Below are 19,908 nucleotides of genomic sequence, written 5' to 3'. Positions count from 1 at the left end.
CATTTGATAAGGAGGAATGTGGGCAGAGACCCTTCACTCTATTTATCGTAGATCATCTAGGGTGATAGGTTCTTGTGGCAAAATCCAGAAGAACAATATGGTAGAATTTTTTTAACATAGAGAAAAGTGAAATTACAGCCTTAAAGGCACTCTGTCATTATATTGAGTGCTTCTAAATCAGTGCCACTGCCTTGTATTGTATGGGGTTGTTTGAATGAAACAAGTTGCCATCTACGTATACATTTTTTTTGATCAGTGAAGGGTCTGACTGCTGAAACCTCCAGGATTACACTTATGGGCCACTTTAATCTATGTTAAAATAGAGCGTTAATACGCATTCTCCACCAACACTCCATTCATGCTTTATAGGACTTTCGGAGTGCTGAACTTGGCGTTCTCCAGCAGCCCCATAGGGAATTAAAGAAGCGACGATTGAGTATGTGCACTGCCGCTCCATTCTAACAGGCATAAAAGTGTCCCATTAGTGATCTGTGCGGGTTCCAGCATTTGGACCACCATTAATCTATAAGTTATCACCTATCCTGTGGACAGGTTATAAGCCCCTACCGGACTACCACCCGTTTACCATGGGAGTAGCTAGTCTCCTCTGAAGAGTAGCGACTGTTGGTCCTTAAACATGTTCTTTCTGGGTTGATTGACATCTCCTCAAGTTATTTGGCGCATGCGCAATCAATCCACTTCTGCTGGACTCCGCTTCGTCTATAAACTGCATCAGACGGAGGTGGTTTGTGATGACCTCAGCCACAATTGCACAGCTGGATAATGTATATTATATTTTAGAAAGTGAAGTCATTATAAAGCATATAAAACCTGATCTGATTGCCTTTCTTTCCTCAGGACTACAGCCCACTACTACGTATGATATTAACGTCCAGTCTGTGCGAGGAGGACGAGAAGGAAAAACCTCATCTGTAGTCGGCATAACAGGTATGGTGGTGAATCTGTTCCGGGCAATGCATGGATATTTTTTTTGGGAGGAAATATAACTGGGACTTGGCGTTAAGCTTTTGTAGATTCCATATTAGAATGAGAAGAGGGGAGCGTTCACACTGGAGAAGGAATATGAAAGTGCTAAGGGAGTATTGAATAACGAGTTCACTATATATGAGTGCAGCTCCCACCATTTTAAGGTATAAGACTATGTTCACTCGTTGCAGCTTTTTTTCTGTAGACAAAACCTGATCTCTTGGCAGTAAAAAAGCTGCAGCCAAAACACAGGTTTTGCTGCCTTATTCAGGATCCAAAGATCAGCTTTTCTTTCACCTTGCAAGCATGGACAATACAAGGTGTTAGGCCACCAATGCAAGACGTATGTGAAACCATAAAACATTTTTAGATAAAAAGGGCAATTTGATACAATTATTTAAGAGGGAAAAAAAAATATGTTCTCGAAAAATAGTGACTATTCTGAACAAAAAAGGTGGATTCATGTATGAAGTGCAGCGTAGAACTTGGGCTACATAAGTTCATGAAAAAAAAAGAACAAACGCAAAAGTAAAAACAGTGGGGGAATTTGAATTGGTCGGACATTGTTTAGCTAACATATTGGTAGGACATTGTTTACTTAACACATTGGTAGGGAATTGCGTTAGTAGGACATTGTTTACTTTCACACATATGTGATTTAATTGAACTGTACTAATATTAACATCTGAGCTCAGTTGAGGACCCCAAGACATTATAGATTAACCTTGGGAAAATGACAGCAATTAAATGGGATTCACATCCTGCTGTACCTGCTTTTTTAAACTAAAAATGTTGCAAAAACTGACAGCGTTTTTGCACTTACTGATCGCTTTCTATGGGTGGAAAAAATGCTGCACAAACGGTGGAAGCATTGACATTTTGCAGTTTTCCAATTCAGTCAGTAAAAAAAGAAATCAAATGTGTGCATGAGATTTCTGAAATCTCATAGCTTTTACTGATAGTGTAAAAAGCAGCTTTAATTTTCATAAAATAATGCAGCAAAATGCCAGGCGTGAACATAGCCTGAGGGTTCATAAACCTCTGACTGTAGTGACACTTCCAAAAGTAGGGATCTCCATTTTACCCATAGGTGGAAGTCCTAGCAGTTAAAACCCCAACTATTAGGAATATTTGTCATAAATGTGGTGATATGGGAATTTAGGCACTGGAATAACTACAATCTAGCAATGAGACTTCTCTTTCCGCTGCTCTATATAATTCAATGCTGTGTAATTAGTGATGTCGATCCTACACTTTATTTGTTAAGAAAGCTCAAAGTTGACTCTAAAAAGTGCTGACAGGCGAGAGAAGAAAAACCCTGAGAATTATTCATTAGCCATTAATGAAAAGAAAACTGCAGTTCTCAATTATATTGAAATATATACAGCATACTGTACGTTAATCTTACCACGCAGAACGTATCATGCATCACTCAGACCCAATTCATACGGGTAACACATCAAATTTGCATTTTTAAATTTATTACGATCCCATTGCTGTTCTGCGATGAAGACAAATTGGAGTCTGTTAACATAGTAATATGGCAGATACAGCCTGGTAGAGGCCAGTTTACACCCCCATATGATGTGATCACACAAATGTCAGCAGCCCAACCTGTTCTCCAGTTAGGACTATGGTGCAAAATGTTGCCTGCAAGCTCATTTCATGTGTTGTTTCTCCAGAAGTAGAGGATACTTACCAACGTCTCAGTTAGTAAAACAGGAATCAATGCCCAAGCCCACTTGTGCGTGCACCTCACCCTATTCGGAATGGGACATCCCCAAATTTGTTGGGTTTGTTTTCTGAAAATTAGGGACAGCTCCACCACATCCGAGACTCTTGGCAATTATGGTAGGGGGTTCCGTGGTCATCATTTGCGGATTCTTACCTATAATTTTTTTTACTAGTGTTTTTCTCTGACATTTTTCACCCCCAAATTAATCAAAATGAAACACTCGATTTATCAATTTTGCGTGTGTAAGATGCCCAAGCGCGGTAGTCGTGGGCGAGTTTCAGTCCCCTCTCACTCTGGCATCCTACAGACATCTTGCGTCCCAGTCCTGCTGTGCTGCTGTGTGTGAGGTACATCACATTTACTTTGAGGCTGTAAGCCTCTGCTTCTTCTGAGTCCAGGAATCCCTCATCTGGAACCAGGGCATCAAATAATCCAAGAGACACGAGGTACATAAAAACAACCAAACATTTACTTGGTGAATAGCAGTATGTACAGTATTTGCAGGCAGATAAAAAGGATAAGACCCAACGGGTTGTCATCTTTCCCACAGGTATCAGATACAACTTCAGCCCTGGTTCTCGGTACAGGAGGCATATCCCTTTCACTGGCTTTCCTTGCCCTAGGAAATCTTCTCCGTCACTAACAGTATATCCGGGTTGAAATACCTTCTGCCCCACGTAGTCTGAGTCCATCTTTTCCTGTAGCTTCACAAGCTGAGTGTGCCCCAGGTCCCCGACGTCCATCTCAAGGTTGCCCTAGGCCATTTAGATGGAATCACACAGAAGGGTATTTTCGGCAATCCACTGACCCAAGTATTAGGTTTAAGCTGTCCCTAGCAGCCTCCTAGACCTGCTGCTTCACTCACTGCTGTCCCCACACTGACTGTCCTGTCACTTCCTGGGCTTGCTACCAACACTCAGTTCCCCTTCCCAAACTGGGCTGGCCACTACAGTTAACCCTGTCCTAGCTAACTGCAGCCCCAGTGGGTATCATACCTTTTTCACATACATGAACATCAAATCCACTTAACCCTTGAGTGTCTGAGAGCAAACCATCAGCCTCTACCACTGCTACACGTGCTCGGATAAGGTGTTATCTGAGCATACCCGAGTGTCTTCGGCGTGCTCAAATAATATGTTCGCGTCCCCTTGGCTGCATGTCTCGCAGCTGTTCAACAGCCGCAACACACGCACAGATTGCCGGTTTCTTATATAATCCTTGCATGTGTTGCAGCTGTCGAACAGCCTCGAGACATGCAGCCACGGGGACTCGCACATATTATTCATGCACGCCAAAGACACTCGGTTAGCACCCGAGCATGCTCAGATGACACCTTATCCAAGCATGTTCGCTCATCACTAGTCATTATTTCATTTTCTTACTTAATAAATGACAGTGATTTATTTGCACAATCAGTACATTTTTTCAATCAGTTGATCAAACAAATAGTTCTTGGCACCAGCAATCATTTTGGTAGTTGACGGTCATTCCTGAATGTATCCACCGGTCTAATCAGTATATTTGCTGGATGAATATGTATATTACGACCTGTCACACACTCCCTGAACAAGTGTCACCTATGAATATTACATAAGCGTACCGGAAGACGTTAAATACGGCATTTACAACCCTTAGCATATAAATGATTGTGCAGCCGTTTCGCGGACATACATTTATTTTTATTTCCCTTCATGTAAATTTAGATGGGATCTTTGGAGGGTTGTGGTGATTTCCGGCTTCTCCATGCGATTCTTCATTAAACAGTGCTATTTACCCAGCAAGAGTCACATGAAAATGCCTTATTTGCAATATCTATCTCAGGGCACACAAGTACTCATGGGTATCGTAGCGTATATATCAGCAGCGGGCCGCCTTGTACATCACTCAGATAAATATCGCTTATTCTGCAGGCTTGTGCCATTTCATTATTTGTGTTCTCCCATCTCTGGCATCAACCTCAATCTATAAATCCTTGAATTATGTATCTTTTAACCCTGTCTGCGAGGCAATAGATTATTCTGCATACTCCGTGGCAGTAAACAATCCTAATTATTATTATTTTCTTTAATATATACTCCAGGCAGCCGTGTAAATATACTCGCTATGATTAATTTAATTAAGAAAACTGGTGCATAATAAAACAAGTAGATTATAATAAGCAGGAAGCTGCGGAGCGTCTCGTAATGCCGGTGTGAGCATAGAAATGGGATCTGTCACCTCCTGTGACATCTTCTCATTGTGTTCTATTGTAAAGAAACGGATATTTGAAGAGTGAAGAGAAAGCAGATTTACTTCCATTTGCAGGGTCCACATGGGAAAAGGATAGAGGAAAGGAACATTGAGAATGGTATTTGTGTTCTGAGTGTCGCTCATTCCTTCCCCCACTTCCCTGGCCTTTGTAAGCTGGTAATATTATACAATGGCCATGGTTGGAAAGATGGTCATGGATGGTTTTCTAAGTAATGGCCCATTGGGTCACAATTAGTCTCATATCCTTCCCCCATTTTTCAACTCAAACAATGATACATAGTTGCACTATACTAGGTTTAAAGGGGTTGTCCACTATTTGGACAACCCTTTCTGAATCCCTATGTTTACCCCCAGTAAAATGACAACACTTATACTCAGCTCTGATGCAGGTGCTGTTCCAGCGGAGTCAGTATTGGCTCTAACAGGGCCAATCAGCGTTTGCTCCCCTTCTTCGTACAAATCAAGACATTCGGAGGAAGTGAAGGCTGCAGCTGTCCTCTCACTTCCTCCGGATGTCAATTATACGCAAAGGAGAGGAGAGTGAAGCCACTGCTGACTGGCTATAGGGATTGCGTGACATAACATTGTTAGCTATAAGGTTAGGTTAGCTGTAAAGATAGCGATAGGTTAGCTGTAATCAAAGTCAGTAGCAGGCGGATTCTTTAGGAGCGCTGGAAGGGTAGCCCCAGTGGGGGAAGGGTGCACAGTCCCCCCGCAGCCCCAGCCGAACACCTCCGAAGGAGGACAGAAAGAAGAAAAGGGTGAAGCTCGGTCAAAGGAGCACCGAAAGGAAACTCTGACACCAGGATGGGGTTAAGCTACAACGCGTTTCAACGGAAGTACCGTCTTCACCCATTTCCTGTTTCTGTCCTCCGAGCTTCACCCTTTTCCAGGTTAGCTGTAATGACAGGGATAGGTTAGAATTAAGGGCAGGGATAGGTTAGCTGTAAGGACAGGGATAGGTTAGCTGTAAGGACAGGGATAGGTTAGCTGTAAGGACAGGGATAGGTTAGCTGTAATGACAGGGATAGGTTAGAATTAAGGGCAGGGATAGGTTAGCTGTAAGGACAGGGATAGGTTAGCTGTAAGGACAGGGATAGATTAGCTGTAAGGACAGGGATAGGTTAGCTGTAAGGACAGGGATAGATTAGCTGTAATGACATGGATAGGTTAGCTCTAAGGGCAGGGAAAGGTTAGCTCTAAAGGTACTGTCACACTAGACGATATCGCTAGCGATCCGTGACGTTGCAGCGTCCTCGCTAGCGATATCGTCCAGTGTGACAGGCAGCAGCGATCAGGCCCCTGCTGGGAGATCGCTGGTCGGGGTAGAAAGTCCAGAACTTTATTTCGTCGCTGGACTCCCCGTAGACATCGCTGAATCGGCGTGTGTGACACCGATTCAGCGATGTCTTTGCTGGTAACCAGGGTAAACATCGGGTAACTAAGCGCAGGGCCGTGCTTAGTAACCCGATGTTTACCCTGGTTACCATCCTAAAAGTAAAAAAACAAACACTACATACTTACCTACAGCCGTCTGTCCACGGCGCTGTGCTCTGCTCTCCTCCTGCTCTGGCTGTGAGCGTCGGTCAGCCGGAAAGCAGAGCGGTGACGTCACCGCTCTGCTTTCTGGCTGCCCGGCGCTCACAGCCAGACCAGAGAAGCAGAGCGCCGAGGACAGACAGCAGAAGGTAAGTATGTAGCGTTTGTTTTTTTACTTTTTAGGATGGTAACCAGGGTAAACATCGGGTTACTAAGCGCGGCCCTGCGCTTAGTTACCCGATGTTTACCCTGGTTACCGGCATCGTTGGTCGCTGGAGAGCTGTCTGTGTGACAGCTCTCCAGCGACCAAACAGCGACTCTGCAGCGATCCGGATCGTTGTCGGTATCGCTGCAGCGTCGCTATGTGTGACGGTACCTTAAGGGCAGGGATAGGTTAGCTGTAATGACAGGGATAGGTTAGCTGTAATGTGGATAGGTTAGCTAGTTAGCTACTGTATAATGACGGGGATGGGTTAGCTGTAATGACAGGTATAGGTTAGCTGTAATGTGGATAGGTTAGCTAGTTAGCTATAATGACGGGGATGGGTTAGCTGTAATGACAGGGATAGGTTAGCTATAAGGACAGGGATGGGTTAGATGTAATGACAGGGATAGATTAGCTCTAAGGACAGGGATGGGTTAGCTATAAGGACATGGATAGTTTAGCTATATGGGCAGGATAGATTAAATTAGCTCTATATTGATGGATAGACTAGCTCTAAGGGCAAGGGTGAGGTTAGTTGCAAAAACATATACTGTATATGTTAGCGCTAACTGCAGAGGTTGCCTAGCTTTACGGGTAGCTGTAGGTTATCTCTAAGAGTATGTGTGGGTTAGTTATAAGGGTAGAGTCGGAATAGCTCTAAATGCAGGGTAGATTAGCATCATCCATGTGTAAACAGGTATGTGGATGCAACAGTGCAGAAAATGAGGAGAACGTGATACTTAAACCAACAACTATTTACTTGAATTAAAGGGGTGCCTTCGGCACAATATCAGGGGAGAATGCAAATGGTTAAAATTAAGTTATGTTACAAGAAGAATATAGCAATTCGGATAAAAAGAGTATTGACACAGTGCTATTTACACACTATACTTCTATTATTACAATTAAACAACTGTTATCATCAGTGAGGTCTTATTCTTAATACACTAACCAAAAGGGCATAACTTTCACTACCGGGCCCGTCACTGTCGTCACTCTCTAGGGAACATGAAACGTCACACAGGCCCTAATGGGGGAGGGGGTGGTCGATGATACTACCTGCTAGGCTGCAAATCCCAGATTGGTGAGTTACTCAGTACACTGGTCACGCTGGCCACCTTCGATCCCTGAAGCACGGCCCCAGTCACCATTTTGTACCGTACGTCTATACTGCAAGTAGCGGCTCAAATGAACATCATTCCACTGTGGCCTAGAATGTCTCTCTCTCGGCCCTGGCTCTGTTAACTCGATTCAGCTCTCCCAGCTCTGCTGTCTCTCTGTTCCTTCACTCAGGTCTGGTTTCTCAGTTCCTTTATTTCAGTCTGGTCTCTTGGGACTTCACTCGGGTCTGGTCTCTCGGTTCCTTCACTGTGGTCTGAACTCTCATAATGGCAGCTATAAGCTCACTCTGCTGCTCACACGTCCATCCTGTAATTGCTCTGCTCTCCCAGGCCTTTTATAATTAATAACGACGCCACCGCTGTCATCTGACCTGGCGTCTCCTCAAATCTCTACCCTCAGGGGACATGTACTTCGCTCTTCAGTTCCTACTAATGCAATTCTCTCCGCCTTCCTTTTTCATCTTTGGTCAGCAGATGGAGATGTTCACTTGCAGACACTCATTTTAGGCATTACTGTGTGTGTCTCCTCACTCATTTATCTCCTTACACATACACCTGTCAGATTTATTTCTCCCTGTACCTCAAATAACAAGGATAAGAGATTTATTGGCCTTTGCCGACAAATCTACCTGCTAAAAAAACACACGTGCATGTACAATTTCGATATGTGAAGATACAGATGCCATCCTGTCTATATATATATATATATATATAAATATATATATATGTATATATAGTAATATAAGAAGCAAAATGCACACAAATATTATATATTGTCAAGTGACCCCATATAACAAATATTTTTAGTTTTTTTCCTAGTTAGGTATTTATGGGCTTTTTTTTTACGACGCAGACTTTTATATTCTTTTAGATCATTTGATTTATTATAATACACATGGAAGACACATGAGACATAATTTGCATGAAATTATGTGAAAAATGAAAGCTTTAATCGGTATTCATGATGGTGATTCATGTATGAAGGCTGATGTAATTGATGTAATGTAAAAGGTATATAAAAGACAGTGAAATAATATTAAGAAACACATTTAGGAGTTGAAAAAAATCCGTACTGTTCTGTCCTCAGCGCAGCGGGAGACCAGAATGGTGTTTGTGATCAGAATATTCAATGCATAATGTAGTTTATGACCAACACTTGGCTATTATCTGTAGGAATTGATGGTCCTAAAAACCTGCTGGTCAAAGATGTGGGTGAAGACACAGCCAGCTTATCCTGGCAGGCTGCCCGAGCTCAAATAGATCGCTATATATTAACATATTCATCACCTGATGGACATAGTGAAGAGATGGCTGTGGGCAAGGAGAAGACCAACACTTTCTTGACTGGCCTCACCCCCGGAATGGAGTACATATTCAACATATGGGCAGAAAGGGGAAACAAGAGGAGCAAACGAGCCACCGTTAAAGCCACAACAGGTGAGATTCCACATATCCGAGACTTTACTCACTTTTTGCTGCGAGCCTAAGAACTTATAGGCAGGTAGTTGCTAGTTACCTGCCTGTTCTGCCCAGCGCTGATCTCTGCTGGCTCAGAACGGTCATGGACCGCTCCTGCCGGCGGTTCTGCTGCTTTATTTGACCTCACGTCAACAGAGCAGCTTTTTCTCTTCTGAGCTGCTCTGTCAATGGGATATCTCTGCCGATGTCATGCTGATTGACAGCTGGCTCCCTGCAATTAGGTAGCAGGGAGCCGACTGTCAATCAGCATAATATCGGCAGAGATGCCCTATCAACAGAGCAGAGCGGAAGAGAAGAAGTTGTGTTTGACAATACCGAAAGCTACAGAATCACTGGCAAAAGCGGTCTTTGACTGCTCTGAACCGGCAGAACTAAATCCGCGATCCTGCACGTGTGCACTAACACTGGAGGAGCCCAGCGGCGCACATAGTGTCAGTGCAGGTGCACTCTGATCCCCGGGTCCTGTCTGCAGCTGCCATTCACTATAATGATACTCAATGATGTGTAGCAAGCAAGCGGCTTTAGAGAGGAGTCAGGGATCAGAGAGCACCTGCACCGACACTGTGTCTAAGGAACTGCCTGCCCTTCTGGAAGTCCAGAATGACTCCCAATCTTCTAGGGCTGTGGTCATAATGGTGGTCAGTGTAAAAATGCAAATACATTACCTAGTTGTAAACTTACTTTACTATAATATTTTACGTCCTCTCCTCTCATCTAGATATTGATGCACCCAAAAATCTGCAGGCCTCTGAAATTACACAGTCTGAAGCCACCTTGACTTGGACTCCTCCTGTAGCTCAGATAGATGGTTATATACTCACTTACGAGGATGAAGCTGGAAAGCGACAGGTAAAGGATTTATAGGGGGGATCAACTGCAAATAGTTTTAAGTTATACCTCTCCTTTCACACAAAGCCAGAGTAAAAGAATTTTCTTGCTGTGTCACTCAACATAACAGGTTAAAATGATTTTGATGTACATACCAGTCTGATATGTCCAGGAGCTATCCTGATTCTCATTCTATGCAACTTCCCATCCACTCTTTTTCAGTATGCGGTTCCTCTTTTTCAAAATTCTAAGAGCACTATAGGTGCCGGAACTTCCTTTTCCTCACTTCACAGCATGCATTGCTCCTTCAATTGTCCAATATATTCTCATATTGCTTGGGGCAGCGCATGTTCTGAATGGAAGTTTGTTAGTAGAAAAAAGCATAAATTGCTGGGTCCTATATAAAAAATTGGGTCCCAGGATAATTGTGATCACTTTGGCTTCCTTACTGATGTTTGCTTTGTCTCTGATGTTTGTAGATCTGTGCTCCACATAATCATACAAATACAGAGCGCAACTTTAACCATTTCCACTGCTATTTGCAATGACGCTCCACCGACGGCTATATACGCTTAGTGTATTAGCCAATCTTGCACCGAATATTCTAACATTTTAACACCATTCACAGCCGATAGCAGGAAACTGCTCGAGCCCTAGGACATAAACTAGTAATTTGGGGTTGCACTTAAATCCCAATGGTTTCATTTCCATATCGAAAGCCTGGTTTATGTACAGTAACATAAAAAATATGATTGAGCAAACCATGGTATCTAGTGCATGTAAAACTCTGCAGTAAAGTAATTACTTCCATGCCAGATGGAGGAATACGAGCTGGGTTTGTTTAGTGAGGCTTTAATATCTACTTAATGATGTCGAAAGTGGGTGGATTTTAAGGCTGAGAGATATCATTTAGATTCAATGGTATTATAGAGGCTTTTTTGTGGTATTTGCGTTACTTTAAACTACAAGCAGATGGACTAGCCTTTAACTGATCCTATTACAATCTGATATACGGTATGTGACCAGTTCTACAATAATATTCTTGCAGCCACCACTAGATAGAGTATGGGAGCTTACTGCATACTACTTATACAATCCAGTATGGTGTCTGCAGGCAATCAGAATTTCATTTCATTTTTTTTCAAAGTCTTAGAATGTCATACTCACCTTACCATTTCTCTGCCACCCCTGTTTGAATGCTCCACGATCCCCCCCCAGGTCTCTGTGCTGCTTGCTGCAGTCATGACTCCCCAAAATAAACATGCGACTGCAGATGTCAATCACTGACTGGAGTAATACCATGCTACAGACAGTGATTGACTGCAGTAGTCACTTGTCAAGATGTCATTGCTGCAGAAGTACAGAGACCGGCTTGAGACCAGGAAGCATCGAAACAAGAGCGCTGGGGGATCGTTAATGTAAGTATGACTTCTTTAACTAATTTACCCTGTTCTGGGATGTTTCCGTTTTGAGCTGGATAACCCCTTTTAAATACAGGTCTGTACAGGGTATTTGGAGATCTGTACAGAAAACAATGAAACGTTGACCCCTATGATTTTTTTCAGAAATGAATTGCCACAAATTGTTAAACCTAAAGAAAAACAGAGTTGAAAAGTGAACTTTTACTTACTGAGACTCATTAAAGAATATAGTAAAATGTCAAGTAATAAAACCTTAGCAGTAGAATGACCAGAGAGTATCGCTATCCAGAACTTCGGCTGAAATGTGAAGGTTTTCACTTCTAGGTTGGTTCTGTAGTAGTTGTCGTAAATGGATTTATCTGTCAATTACAGGAGGTTAAATTAGATGCTGCAAGCAAGAGTTATGAGCTGAAGGGTCTCAAGAAAGGATCAAACTACAATGTGTTCCTGAGAGCCTATAAGGGAGCACGGAAGAGCAGAGAAGCCACCACCAAGTTCCTCACTGGTAAGGGTGAATTTTTTTAAAATAAGGGTCACTCTGTAAAGTTGCGGTCACCATAACTGGTGCTTCGAAGTCAAGAAATGTTGCTTTACACCATGCAGTTCCAACTTTTACCACTCAGTGACCATACTTACAGGACATGGTAGTTTAATAATATTGATATCGTCCTATGTATAAGTACAGGTTACATGCAGCATATCATAAAGACCCTAGCATGAAAGGCATGACTAAGACAATGTATAAATGCAAAAGTAAACAACTTTATTGAGAAAGAAATAAAAACATGTAAAAAATACAGTGCAAGAAAAAGGAAAAATAACGGGTAGGACAGTTATTGGTCCCAAGGGATGGCACAGCAGTACGTTACTTTCTGTCTATATGAGCAACTGGGATTCTAGTCTTTGCAAATTTCTTCTTTAAGTTCATATGCTTGCTCTCTCTAATAATTTTTTCTTTAGAGAGACTTTTTATCTACAACTGTAGGGCACGGCTATGGGGGTGAATTGCATGCCTTCATATGCCAATTTATACTTGGGACACTGGGAAAGGAGAATCTTCCTCATTGAACCTATTCAATATATTGGTAAGGTCCTCTGTTGTGGACACTATATTGACGATATCTGTTATGACCTGGTGGTCAGGACAATAATGGACCTGGTGGTTAAGAGCACACGGAATGACCTGATAGTTACTGATAATAAAGGACGAGCTCTGGGACGTGGGAACTCTGCTGACCGCAATCCCTAATCCTATCAAACACACTAGAAATAGCCATGGATTGCGCCTAACGCTCCCTATGCAACTAGGCACAGCCTAAGGAACTAGCTAGCCCTGAAGATAGAAAAATAAAGCCTACCTTGCCTCAGAGAAATTCCCCAAAGGAAAAGGCAGCCCCCCACATATAATGACTGTGAGTAAAGATGAAAATACAAACACAGAGATGAAATAGATTTAGCAAAGTGAGGCCCGACTTACTGAACAGACCGAGGATAGGAAAGGTTACTTTGCGGTCAGCACAAAAAAATACAAAAAGACCACGCAGAGGGCGCAAAAAGACCCTCCGCACCGACTCACGGTGCGGAGGCGCTCCCTCTGCGTCCCAGAGCTTCCAGCAAGCAAGAGAACAATAAAAATAGCAAGCTGGACAGAAAAATAGCAAACAACAGAAATACTAGCTGGAACTTAGCTTCTGCTGGGAAGACAGGTCACAAGAACGATCCAGGAGTGAACAAGACCAATACTGGAACAATGACAGGTGGCATGGAGCAAAGATCTAAGTGGAGTTAAATAGAGCAGCCAGCTAACGAATTAACCTCGTCACCTGTGGAAGGAAACTCAGAAACACCCACCAGAGGAAGTCCATGGACAGAACCAGCTGAAGTACCATTCATGACCACAGGAGGGAGCCCGACAACAGAATTCACAACAGTACCCCCCCCCTTGAGGAGGGGTCACCAAACCCTCACCAGAGCCCCCAGGCCGACCAGGATGAGCCAAATGAAAGGCACGAACCAGATCGGCAGCATGAACATCAGAGGCAAAAACTCAGGAATTATCTTCCTGCCCATAACCCTTCCACTTGACCAGGTAGAATCCAAAATCTTCTCCACCACATACTCCAACTCCCCCTCAACCAACACCGGGGCAGGAGGATCAACGGATGGAACCACAGGCACCACGTATCTCCGCAATAACGACCTATGGAACACATTATGGATGGCAAAAGAAGCAGGAAGGGCCAAACGAAATGACACAGGATTGATAACCTCAGAAATCTTATACGGGCCAATGAAACGAGGCTTAAACTTAGGAGAGAAAACCTTCATAGGAACATAACGAGACGACAACCAAACCAAATCCCCAACACGAAGTCGGGGACCCACACAGCGCCGGCGGTTAGCGAAACGTTGAGCCTTCTCCTGGGACAATGTCAAATTGTCCACCACATGAGTCCAAATCTGCTGCAACCTATCCACCACAGTATCTACACCAGGACAGTCCGAAGACTCAACCTGCCCTGAAGAGAAACGAGGATGGAAACCAGAATTGCAGAAAAACGGCGAAACCAAAGTAGCCGAGCTGGCCCGATTATTAAGGGCGAACTCAGCCAACGGCAAAAAGGACACCCAATCATCCTGATCAGCAGAAACAAAGCATCTCAGATATGTTTCCAAAGTTTGATTTGTTCGTTCGGTTTGGCCATTTGTCTGAGGATGAAAAGCCGAGGAAAAAGACAAATCAATGCCCATCCTAGCACAAAAGGATCGCCAAAACCTCGAAACAAACTGGGAACCTCTGTCAGAAACGATGTTCTCCGGGATACCATGTAAACGAACCACATGCTGGAAAAATAATGGCACCAAATCAGAGGAGGAAGGCAATTTAGACAAAGGTACCAAATGGACCATCTTAGAAAAGCGATCACAAACCACCCAAATGACCGACATCTTTTGAGAGACGGGGAGATCCGAAATAAAATCCATAGAAATATGCGTCCAGGGCCTCTTCGGGACCAGCAAGGGCAAAAGCAACCCACTGGCACGAGAACAGCAGGGCTTAGCCCGAGCACAAGTCCCACAGGACTGCACAAAAGAACGCACATCCCGTGACAAAGACAGCCACCAAAAGGATCTAGCCACCAAATCTCTGGTACCAAAGATTCCAGAATGCCCAGCAAACACTGAACAATGAATCTCAGAGATAACTCTAATAGTCCATCTATCAGGGACAAACAGTTTCTCCGCTGGGCAATGGTCAGGTCTATCAGCCTGAAATTTTGCAGCACCCGCTGCAAATCAGGGGAGATGGCAGACAAAATTACCCCCTCTTTGAGAATACCCGCCGGCTCAGGAACACCCGGAGAGTCAGGCACAAAACTCCTTGACAGGGCATCAGCCTTCACATTCTTAGAGCCCGGAAGGTACGAAACCACAAAATCAAAACGGGAGAAAAATAACGACCATCGAGCCTGTCTCGGATTCAACCGTTTGGCAGACTCAAGATAAGTCAAATTCTTGTGATCTGTCAAGACCACCACGCGATGCTTGGCTCCTTCAAGCTAATGACGCCACACTGTTATGAAAGGCAATTCAGTACTACAATGGACATAGCGGTCAGAGCACATACAGTGATCTGACAATAACCCAAAATCATAGAACGAGCTCTGAGACGTGGGAACTCTGCAGACCGCAATCCCTAATCCTCTCCAAACAACACTAGAGGCAGCCGTGGATTGCGCCTAACTCTGCCTATGCAACTCGGCACAGCCTGAGAAACTAACTAGCCTGAAGATAGAAAATAAGCCTACCTTGCCTCAGAGAAATACCCCAAAGGAAAAGGCAGCCCCCCACATATAATGACTGTGAGTTAAGATGAAAAGACAAACGTAGAGATGAAATAGATTCAGCAAAGTGAGGCCCGACTTTCTTAACAGATCGAGGATAGAAAAGGTAACTTTGCGGTCTACACAAAACCCTAAAGAAAACCACGCAAAGGGGGCAAAAAGACCCTCCGTACCGAACTAACGGCACGGAGGTACACCCTTTGCGTCCCAGAGCTTCCAGCAACAAATTAGACAAGCTGGACATAAAAAATAGCAAAGAAGAACTTAGCTATGCAGAGCAGCAGGCCACAGGAATGATCCAGGGAAAAGCAAGTCCAACAGTGGAACATTGACAGGAAGCCAGGATCAAAGCATTAGGTGGAGTTAAGTAGAGAAGCACCTAACGACCTCACCAGATCACCTGAGGGAGGAAACTCAGAAGCCGCAGTACCACTTCCCTCCACCAACAGAAGCTCACAGAGAGAACCAGCCGAAGTACCACTTGTGACCACAGGAGGGAGCTCTGCCACAGAATTCACAACAGTACCCCCCCCTTGAGGAGGGGTCACCGAACCCTCACCAGAGCCCCCAGGCCGACCAGGATGAGCCACATGAAAGGCACGAACAAGATCGGGAGCATGGACATCAGAGGCAAAAACCCAGGAATTATCTTCCTGAGCATAACCCTTCCATTTAACCAGATACTGGAGTTTCCGTCTAGAAACACGAGAATCCAAAATCTTCTCCACAATATACTCCAATTCCCCCTCCACCAAAACCAGGGCAGGAGGATCAACAGATGGAACCATAGGTGCCACGTATCTCCGCAACAATGACCTATGGAATACGTTATGTATGGAAAAAGAAGCTGGAAGGGTCAGACGAAAAGACACAGGATTAAGAACCTCAGAAATCCTATACGGACCAATGAAACGAGGTTTAAACTTAGGAGAGGAAACCTTCATAGGAATATGACGAGAAGATAACCAAACCAGATCCCCAACACGAAGTCGGGGACCCACACGGTGTCTGCGATTAGCGAAACGTTGAGCCTTCTCCTGGGACAAGGTCAAATTGTCCACTACATGAGTCCAAATCTGCTGCAACCTGTCCACCACAGTATCCACACCAGGACAGTCCGAAGACTCAACCTGTCCTGAAGAGAAACGAGGATGGAACCCAGAATTGCAGAAAAATAGCGAAACCAAGGTAGCCGAGCTGGCCCGATTATTAAGGGCGAACTCAGCCAAAGGCAAAAAGGACACCCAGTCATCCTGATCGGCAGAAACAAAGCATCTCAGATATGTTTCCAAGGTCTGATTGGTTCGTTCGGTCTGGCCATTAGTCTGAGGATGGAAAGCCGAGGAAAAAGACAAGTCAATGCCCATCCTACCACAAAAGGCTCGCCAAAACCTTGAAACAAACTGGGAACCTCTGTCAGAAACGATATTCTCTGGAATGCCATGTAAACGAACCACATGCTGGAAGAACAATGGCACCAAATCAGAGGAGGAAGGCAATTTAGACAAGGGTACCAGATGAACCATCTTAGAAAAGCGATCACAGACCACCCAAATGACTGACATCTTTTGAGAAACGGGAAGATCAGAAATAAAATCCATAGAGATATGTGTCCAAGGCCTCTTCGGGACCGGCAAGGGCAAAAGCAACCCACTGGCATGAGAACAGCAGAGCTTAGCCCGAGCACAAATCCCACAGGACTGCACAAAAGCACGCACATCCCGCGACAGAGACGGCCACCAAAAGGATCTAGCCACTAACTCTCTGGTACCAAAGATTCCAGGATGACCAGCCAACACCGAACAATGATCCTCAGAGATAACTTTATTGGTCCACCTATCAGGGACAAACAGTCTCTCCGCTGGACAACGATCAGGTTTATTAGCCTGAAATTTTTGCAGCACCCGCCGCAAATCAGGGGAGATGGCAGACACAATTACTCCTTCCTTGAGGATACCCGCCGGCTCAGACAAACCCGGAGAGTCGGGCACAAAACTCCTAGACAGAGCATCCGCCTTCACATTTTTAGAGCCCGGAAGGTACGAAATCACAAAGTCAAAACGGGCAAAAAACAGCGACCAACGAGCCTGTCTAGGATTCAACCGCTTAGCAGACTCAAGATAAGTCAAGTTCTTATGATCAGTCAATACCACCACGCGATGCTTAGCTCCTTCAAGCCAATGACGCCACTCCTCGAATGCCCACTTCATGGCCAGCAACTCTCGGTTGCCCACATCATAATTTCGCTCAGCAGGCGAAAACTTCCTGGAAAAAAAAAAGCGCATGGTTTCATCACTGAGCAATCAGAACCTCTCTGCGACAAAACAGCCCCTGCTCCAATCTCAGAAGCATCAACCTCGACCTGGAACGGAAGAGAAACATCTGGTTGACACAACACAGGGGCAGAAGAAAAACGACGCTTCAACTCTTGAAAAGCTTCCACAGCAGCAGAAGACCAATTGACCAAATCAGCACCCTTCTTGGTCAAATCGGTCAATGGATTGACAATACTAGAAAAATTGCAGATGAAGCGACGATAAAAATTAGCAAAGCCCAGGAACTTTTGCAGACTTTTCAGAGATGTCGGCTGAGTCCAATCATGGATGGCTTGGACCTTAACAGGATCCATCTCGATAGTAGAAGGGGAAAAGATGAACCCCAAAAATGAAACCTTCTGCACACCAAAGAGACACTTTGATCCCTTCACAAACAAAGAATTAGCACGCAGGACCTGAAAAACTGTTCTGACCTGCTTCACATGAGACTCCCAATCATCCGAGAAGATCAAAATGTCATCCAAGTACACAATCAGGAATTTATCCAGGTACTCTCGGAAGATGTCATGCATAAAGGACTGAAACACTGATGGAGCATTGGCAAGTCCGAATGGCATCACTAGATACTCAAAATGACCCTCAGGCGTATTAAATGCAGTTTTCCATTCATCTCCTCGCCTGATTTGCACCAGATTATACGCACCACGAAGATCTATCTTGGTGAACCAACTAGCCCCCTTAATCCGAGCAAACAAATCAGATAACAATGGCAAGGGGTACTGAAATTTAACCGTGATCTTATTTAGAAGGCGGTAATCTATACAAGGTCTCAGCGAACCATCCTTCTTGGCTACAAAAAAGAACCCTGCTCCCAATGGTGACGATGACGGGCGAATATGCCCCTTCTCCAGGGATTCCTTCACATAACTGCGCATAGCGGCGTGCTCAGGCACGGATAAATTAAACAGTCGACCTTTTGGGACTTTACTACCAGGAATCAAATTGATAGCACAATCACAATCCCTATGCGGAGGTAGGGCATCGGACTTGGGCTCATCAAATACATCCCGGTAATCAGACAAGAACTCTGGAACCTCAGAAGGGGTGGATGACGAAATTGACAGAAATGGAACATCACCATATACCCCCTGACAACCCCAGCTGGACACCGACATGGATTTCCAATCTAATACTGGATTATGGGCTTGTAGCCATGGCAACCCCAACACGACCACATCATGCAGATTATGCAACACCAGAAAGCGAATAACCTCCTGATGTGCAGGAGCCATGCACATGGTCAGCTGGGTCCAGTACTGAGGCTTATTCTTGGCCAAAGGCGTAGCATCAATTCCTCTCAATGGAATAGGACACTGCAAGGGCTCTAAGAGAAACCCACAACGCTTAGCAAACTCCAAGTCCATCAAATTCAGGGCAGCGCCTGAATCCACAAATGCCATGACAGAATACGATGACAAAGAACAGATCAAGGCAACGGACAGAAGAAATTTTGACTGTACCGTACCAATGGTGGCAGACCTAGCGAACCGCTTAGTGCGCTTAGGACAATCAGAGATAGCATGAGTGGAATCACCACAGTAGAAACACAGCCCATTTAGACGTCTGTGTTCTTGCCGTTCAACTCTGGTCAAAGTCCTATCGCACTGCATAGGCTCAGGTCTAAGCTCAGGTAATACCGCCAAATGGTGCACAGATTTACGCTCACGCAAGCCTCGACCGATCTGAATGGCCAAAGACATAGACTCATTCAAACCAGCAGGCACAGGAAATCCCACCATGACATCCTTAAGGGCTTCAGAGAGACCCTTTCTGAAGATAGCTGCCAGCGCAGATTCATTCCATTGAGTGAGCACGGACCACTTTCTAAATTTCTGACAATATACCTCTATCTCATCCTGACCCTGACAAAGAGCCAGCAAATTTTTCTCTGCCTGATTCACTGAATTAGGTTCATCGTACAGCAATCCAAGCGCCAGGAAAAACGCATCGATATTACTCAATGCAGGATCTCCTGGCGCAAGAGAAAATGCCCAGTCCTGAGGGTCGCCGCGCAAAAAAGAAATAACAATCAAAACCTGTTGAACTGGATCACCAGAGGAGCGAGATTTCAAGGCCAGAAATAATTTACAATTATTTTTGAAACTCAGAAACTTAGTTCTATCTCCAAAAAACAAATCAGGAATAGGAATTCTTGGTTCTAA

The 19,908-nt window shown here is 44.4% G+C and overlaps 1 protein-coding gene across 1 annotated transcript in view; it reads left to right on the top strand.

Annotated features, from left to right (window-relative positions):
* The window catches only part of LOC138648245 (tenascin-like), an 82,198-nt gene that overhangs the window by 46,336 nt on the left and 15,954 nt on the right, over positions 1-19,908 (top strand). Inside the window, exons 7-10 of the mRNA XM_069737808.1 lie at positions 859-948; positions 9,011-9,274; positions 10,035-10,165; positions 11,938-12,070. Of these exons, the coding sequence (XP_069593909.1) occupies positions 859-948; positions 9,011-9,274; positions 10,035-10,165; positions 11,938-12,070 (618 nt within the window). The remainder of the gene's footprint in view (positions 1-858; positions 949-9,010; positions 9,275-10,034; positions 10,166-11,937; positions 12,071-19,908) is intronic.

The sequence above is a fragment of the Ranitomeya imitator genome, chromosome 8 (genome assembly GCF_032444005.1).
Source record: "Ranitomeya imitator isolate aRanImi1 chromosome 8, aRanImi1.pri, whole genome shotgun sequence".
NCBI classification, from domain to species: domain Eukaryota; kingdom Metazoa; phylum Chordata; class Amphibia; order Anura; family Dendrobatidae; genus Ranitomeya; species Ranitomeya imitator.
This window is presented reverse-complemented; position numbering and strand designations above follow the sequence as displayed.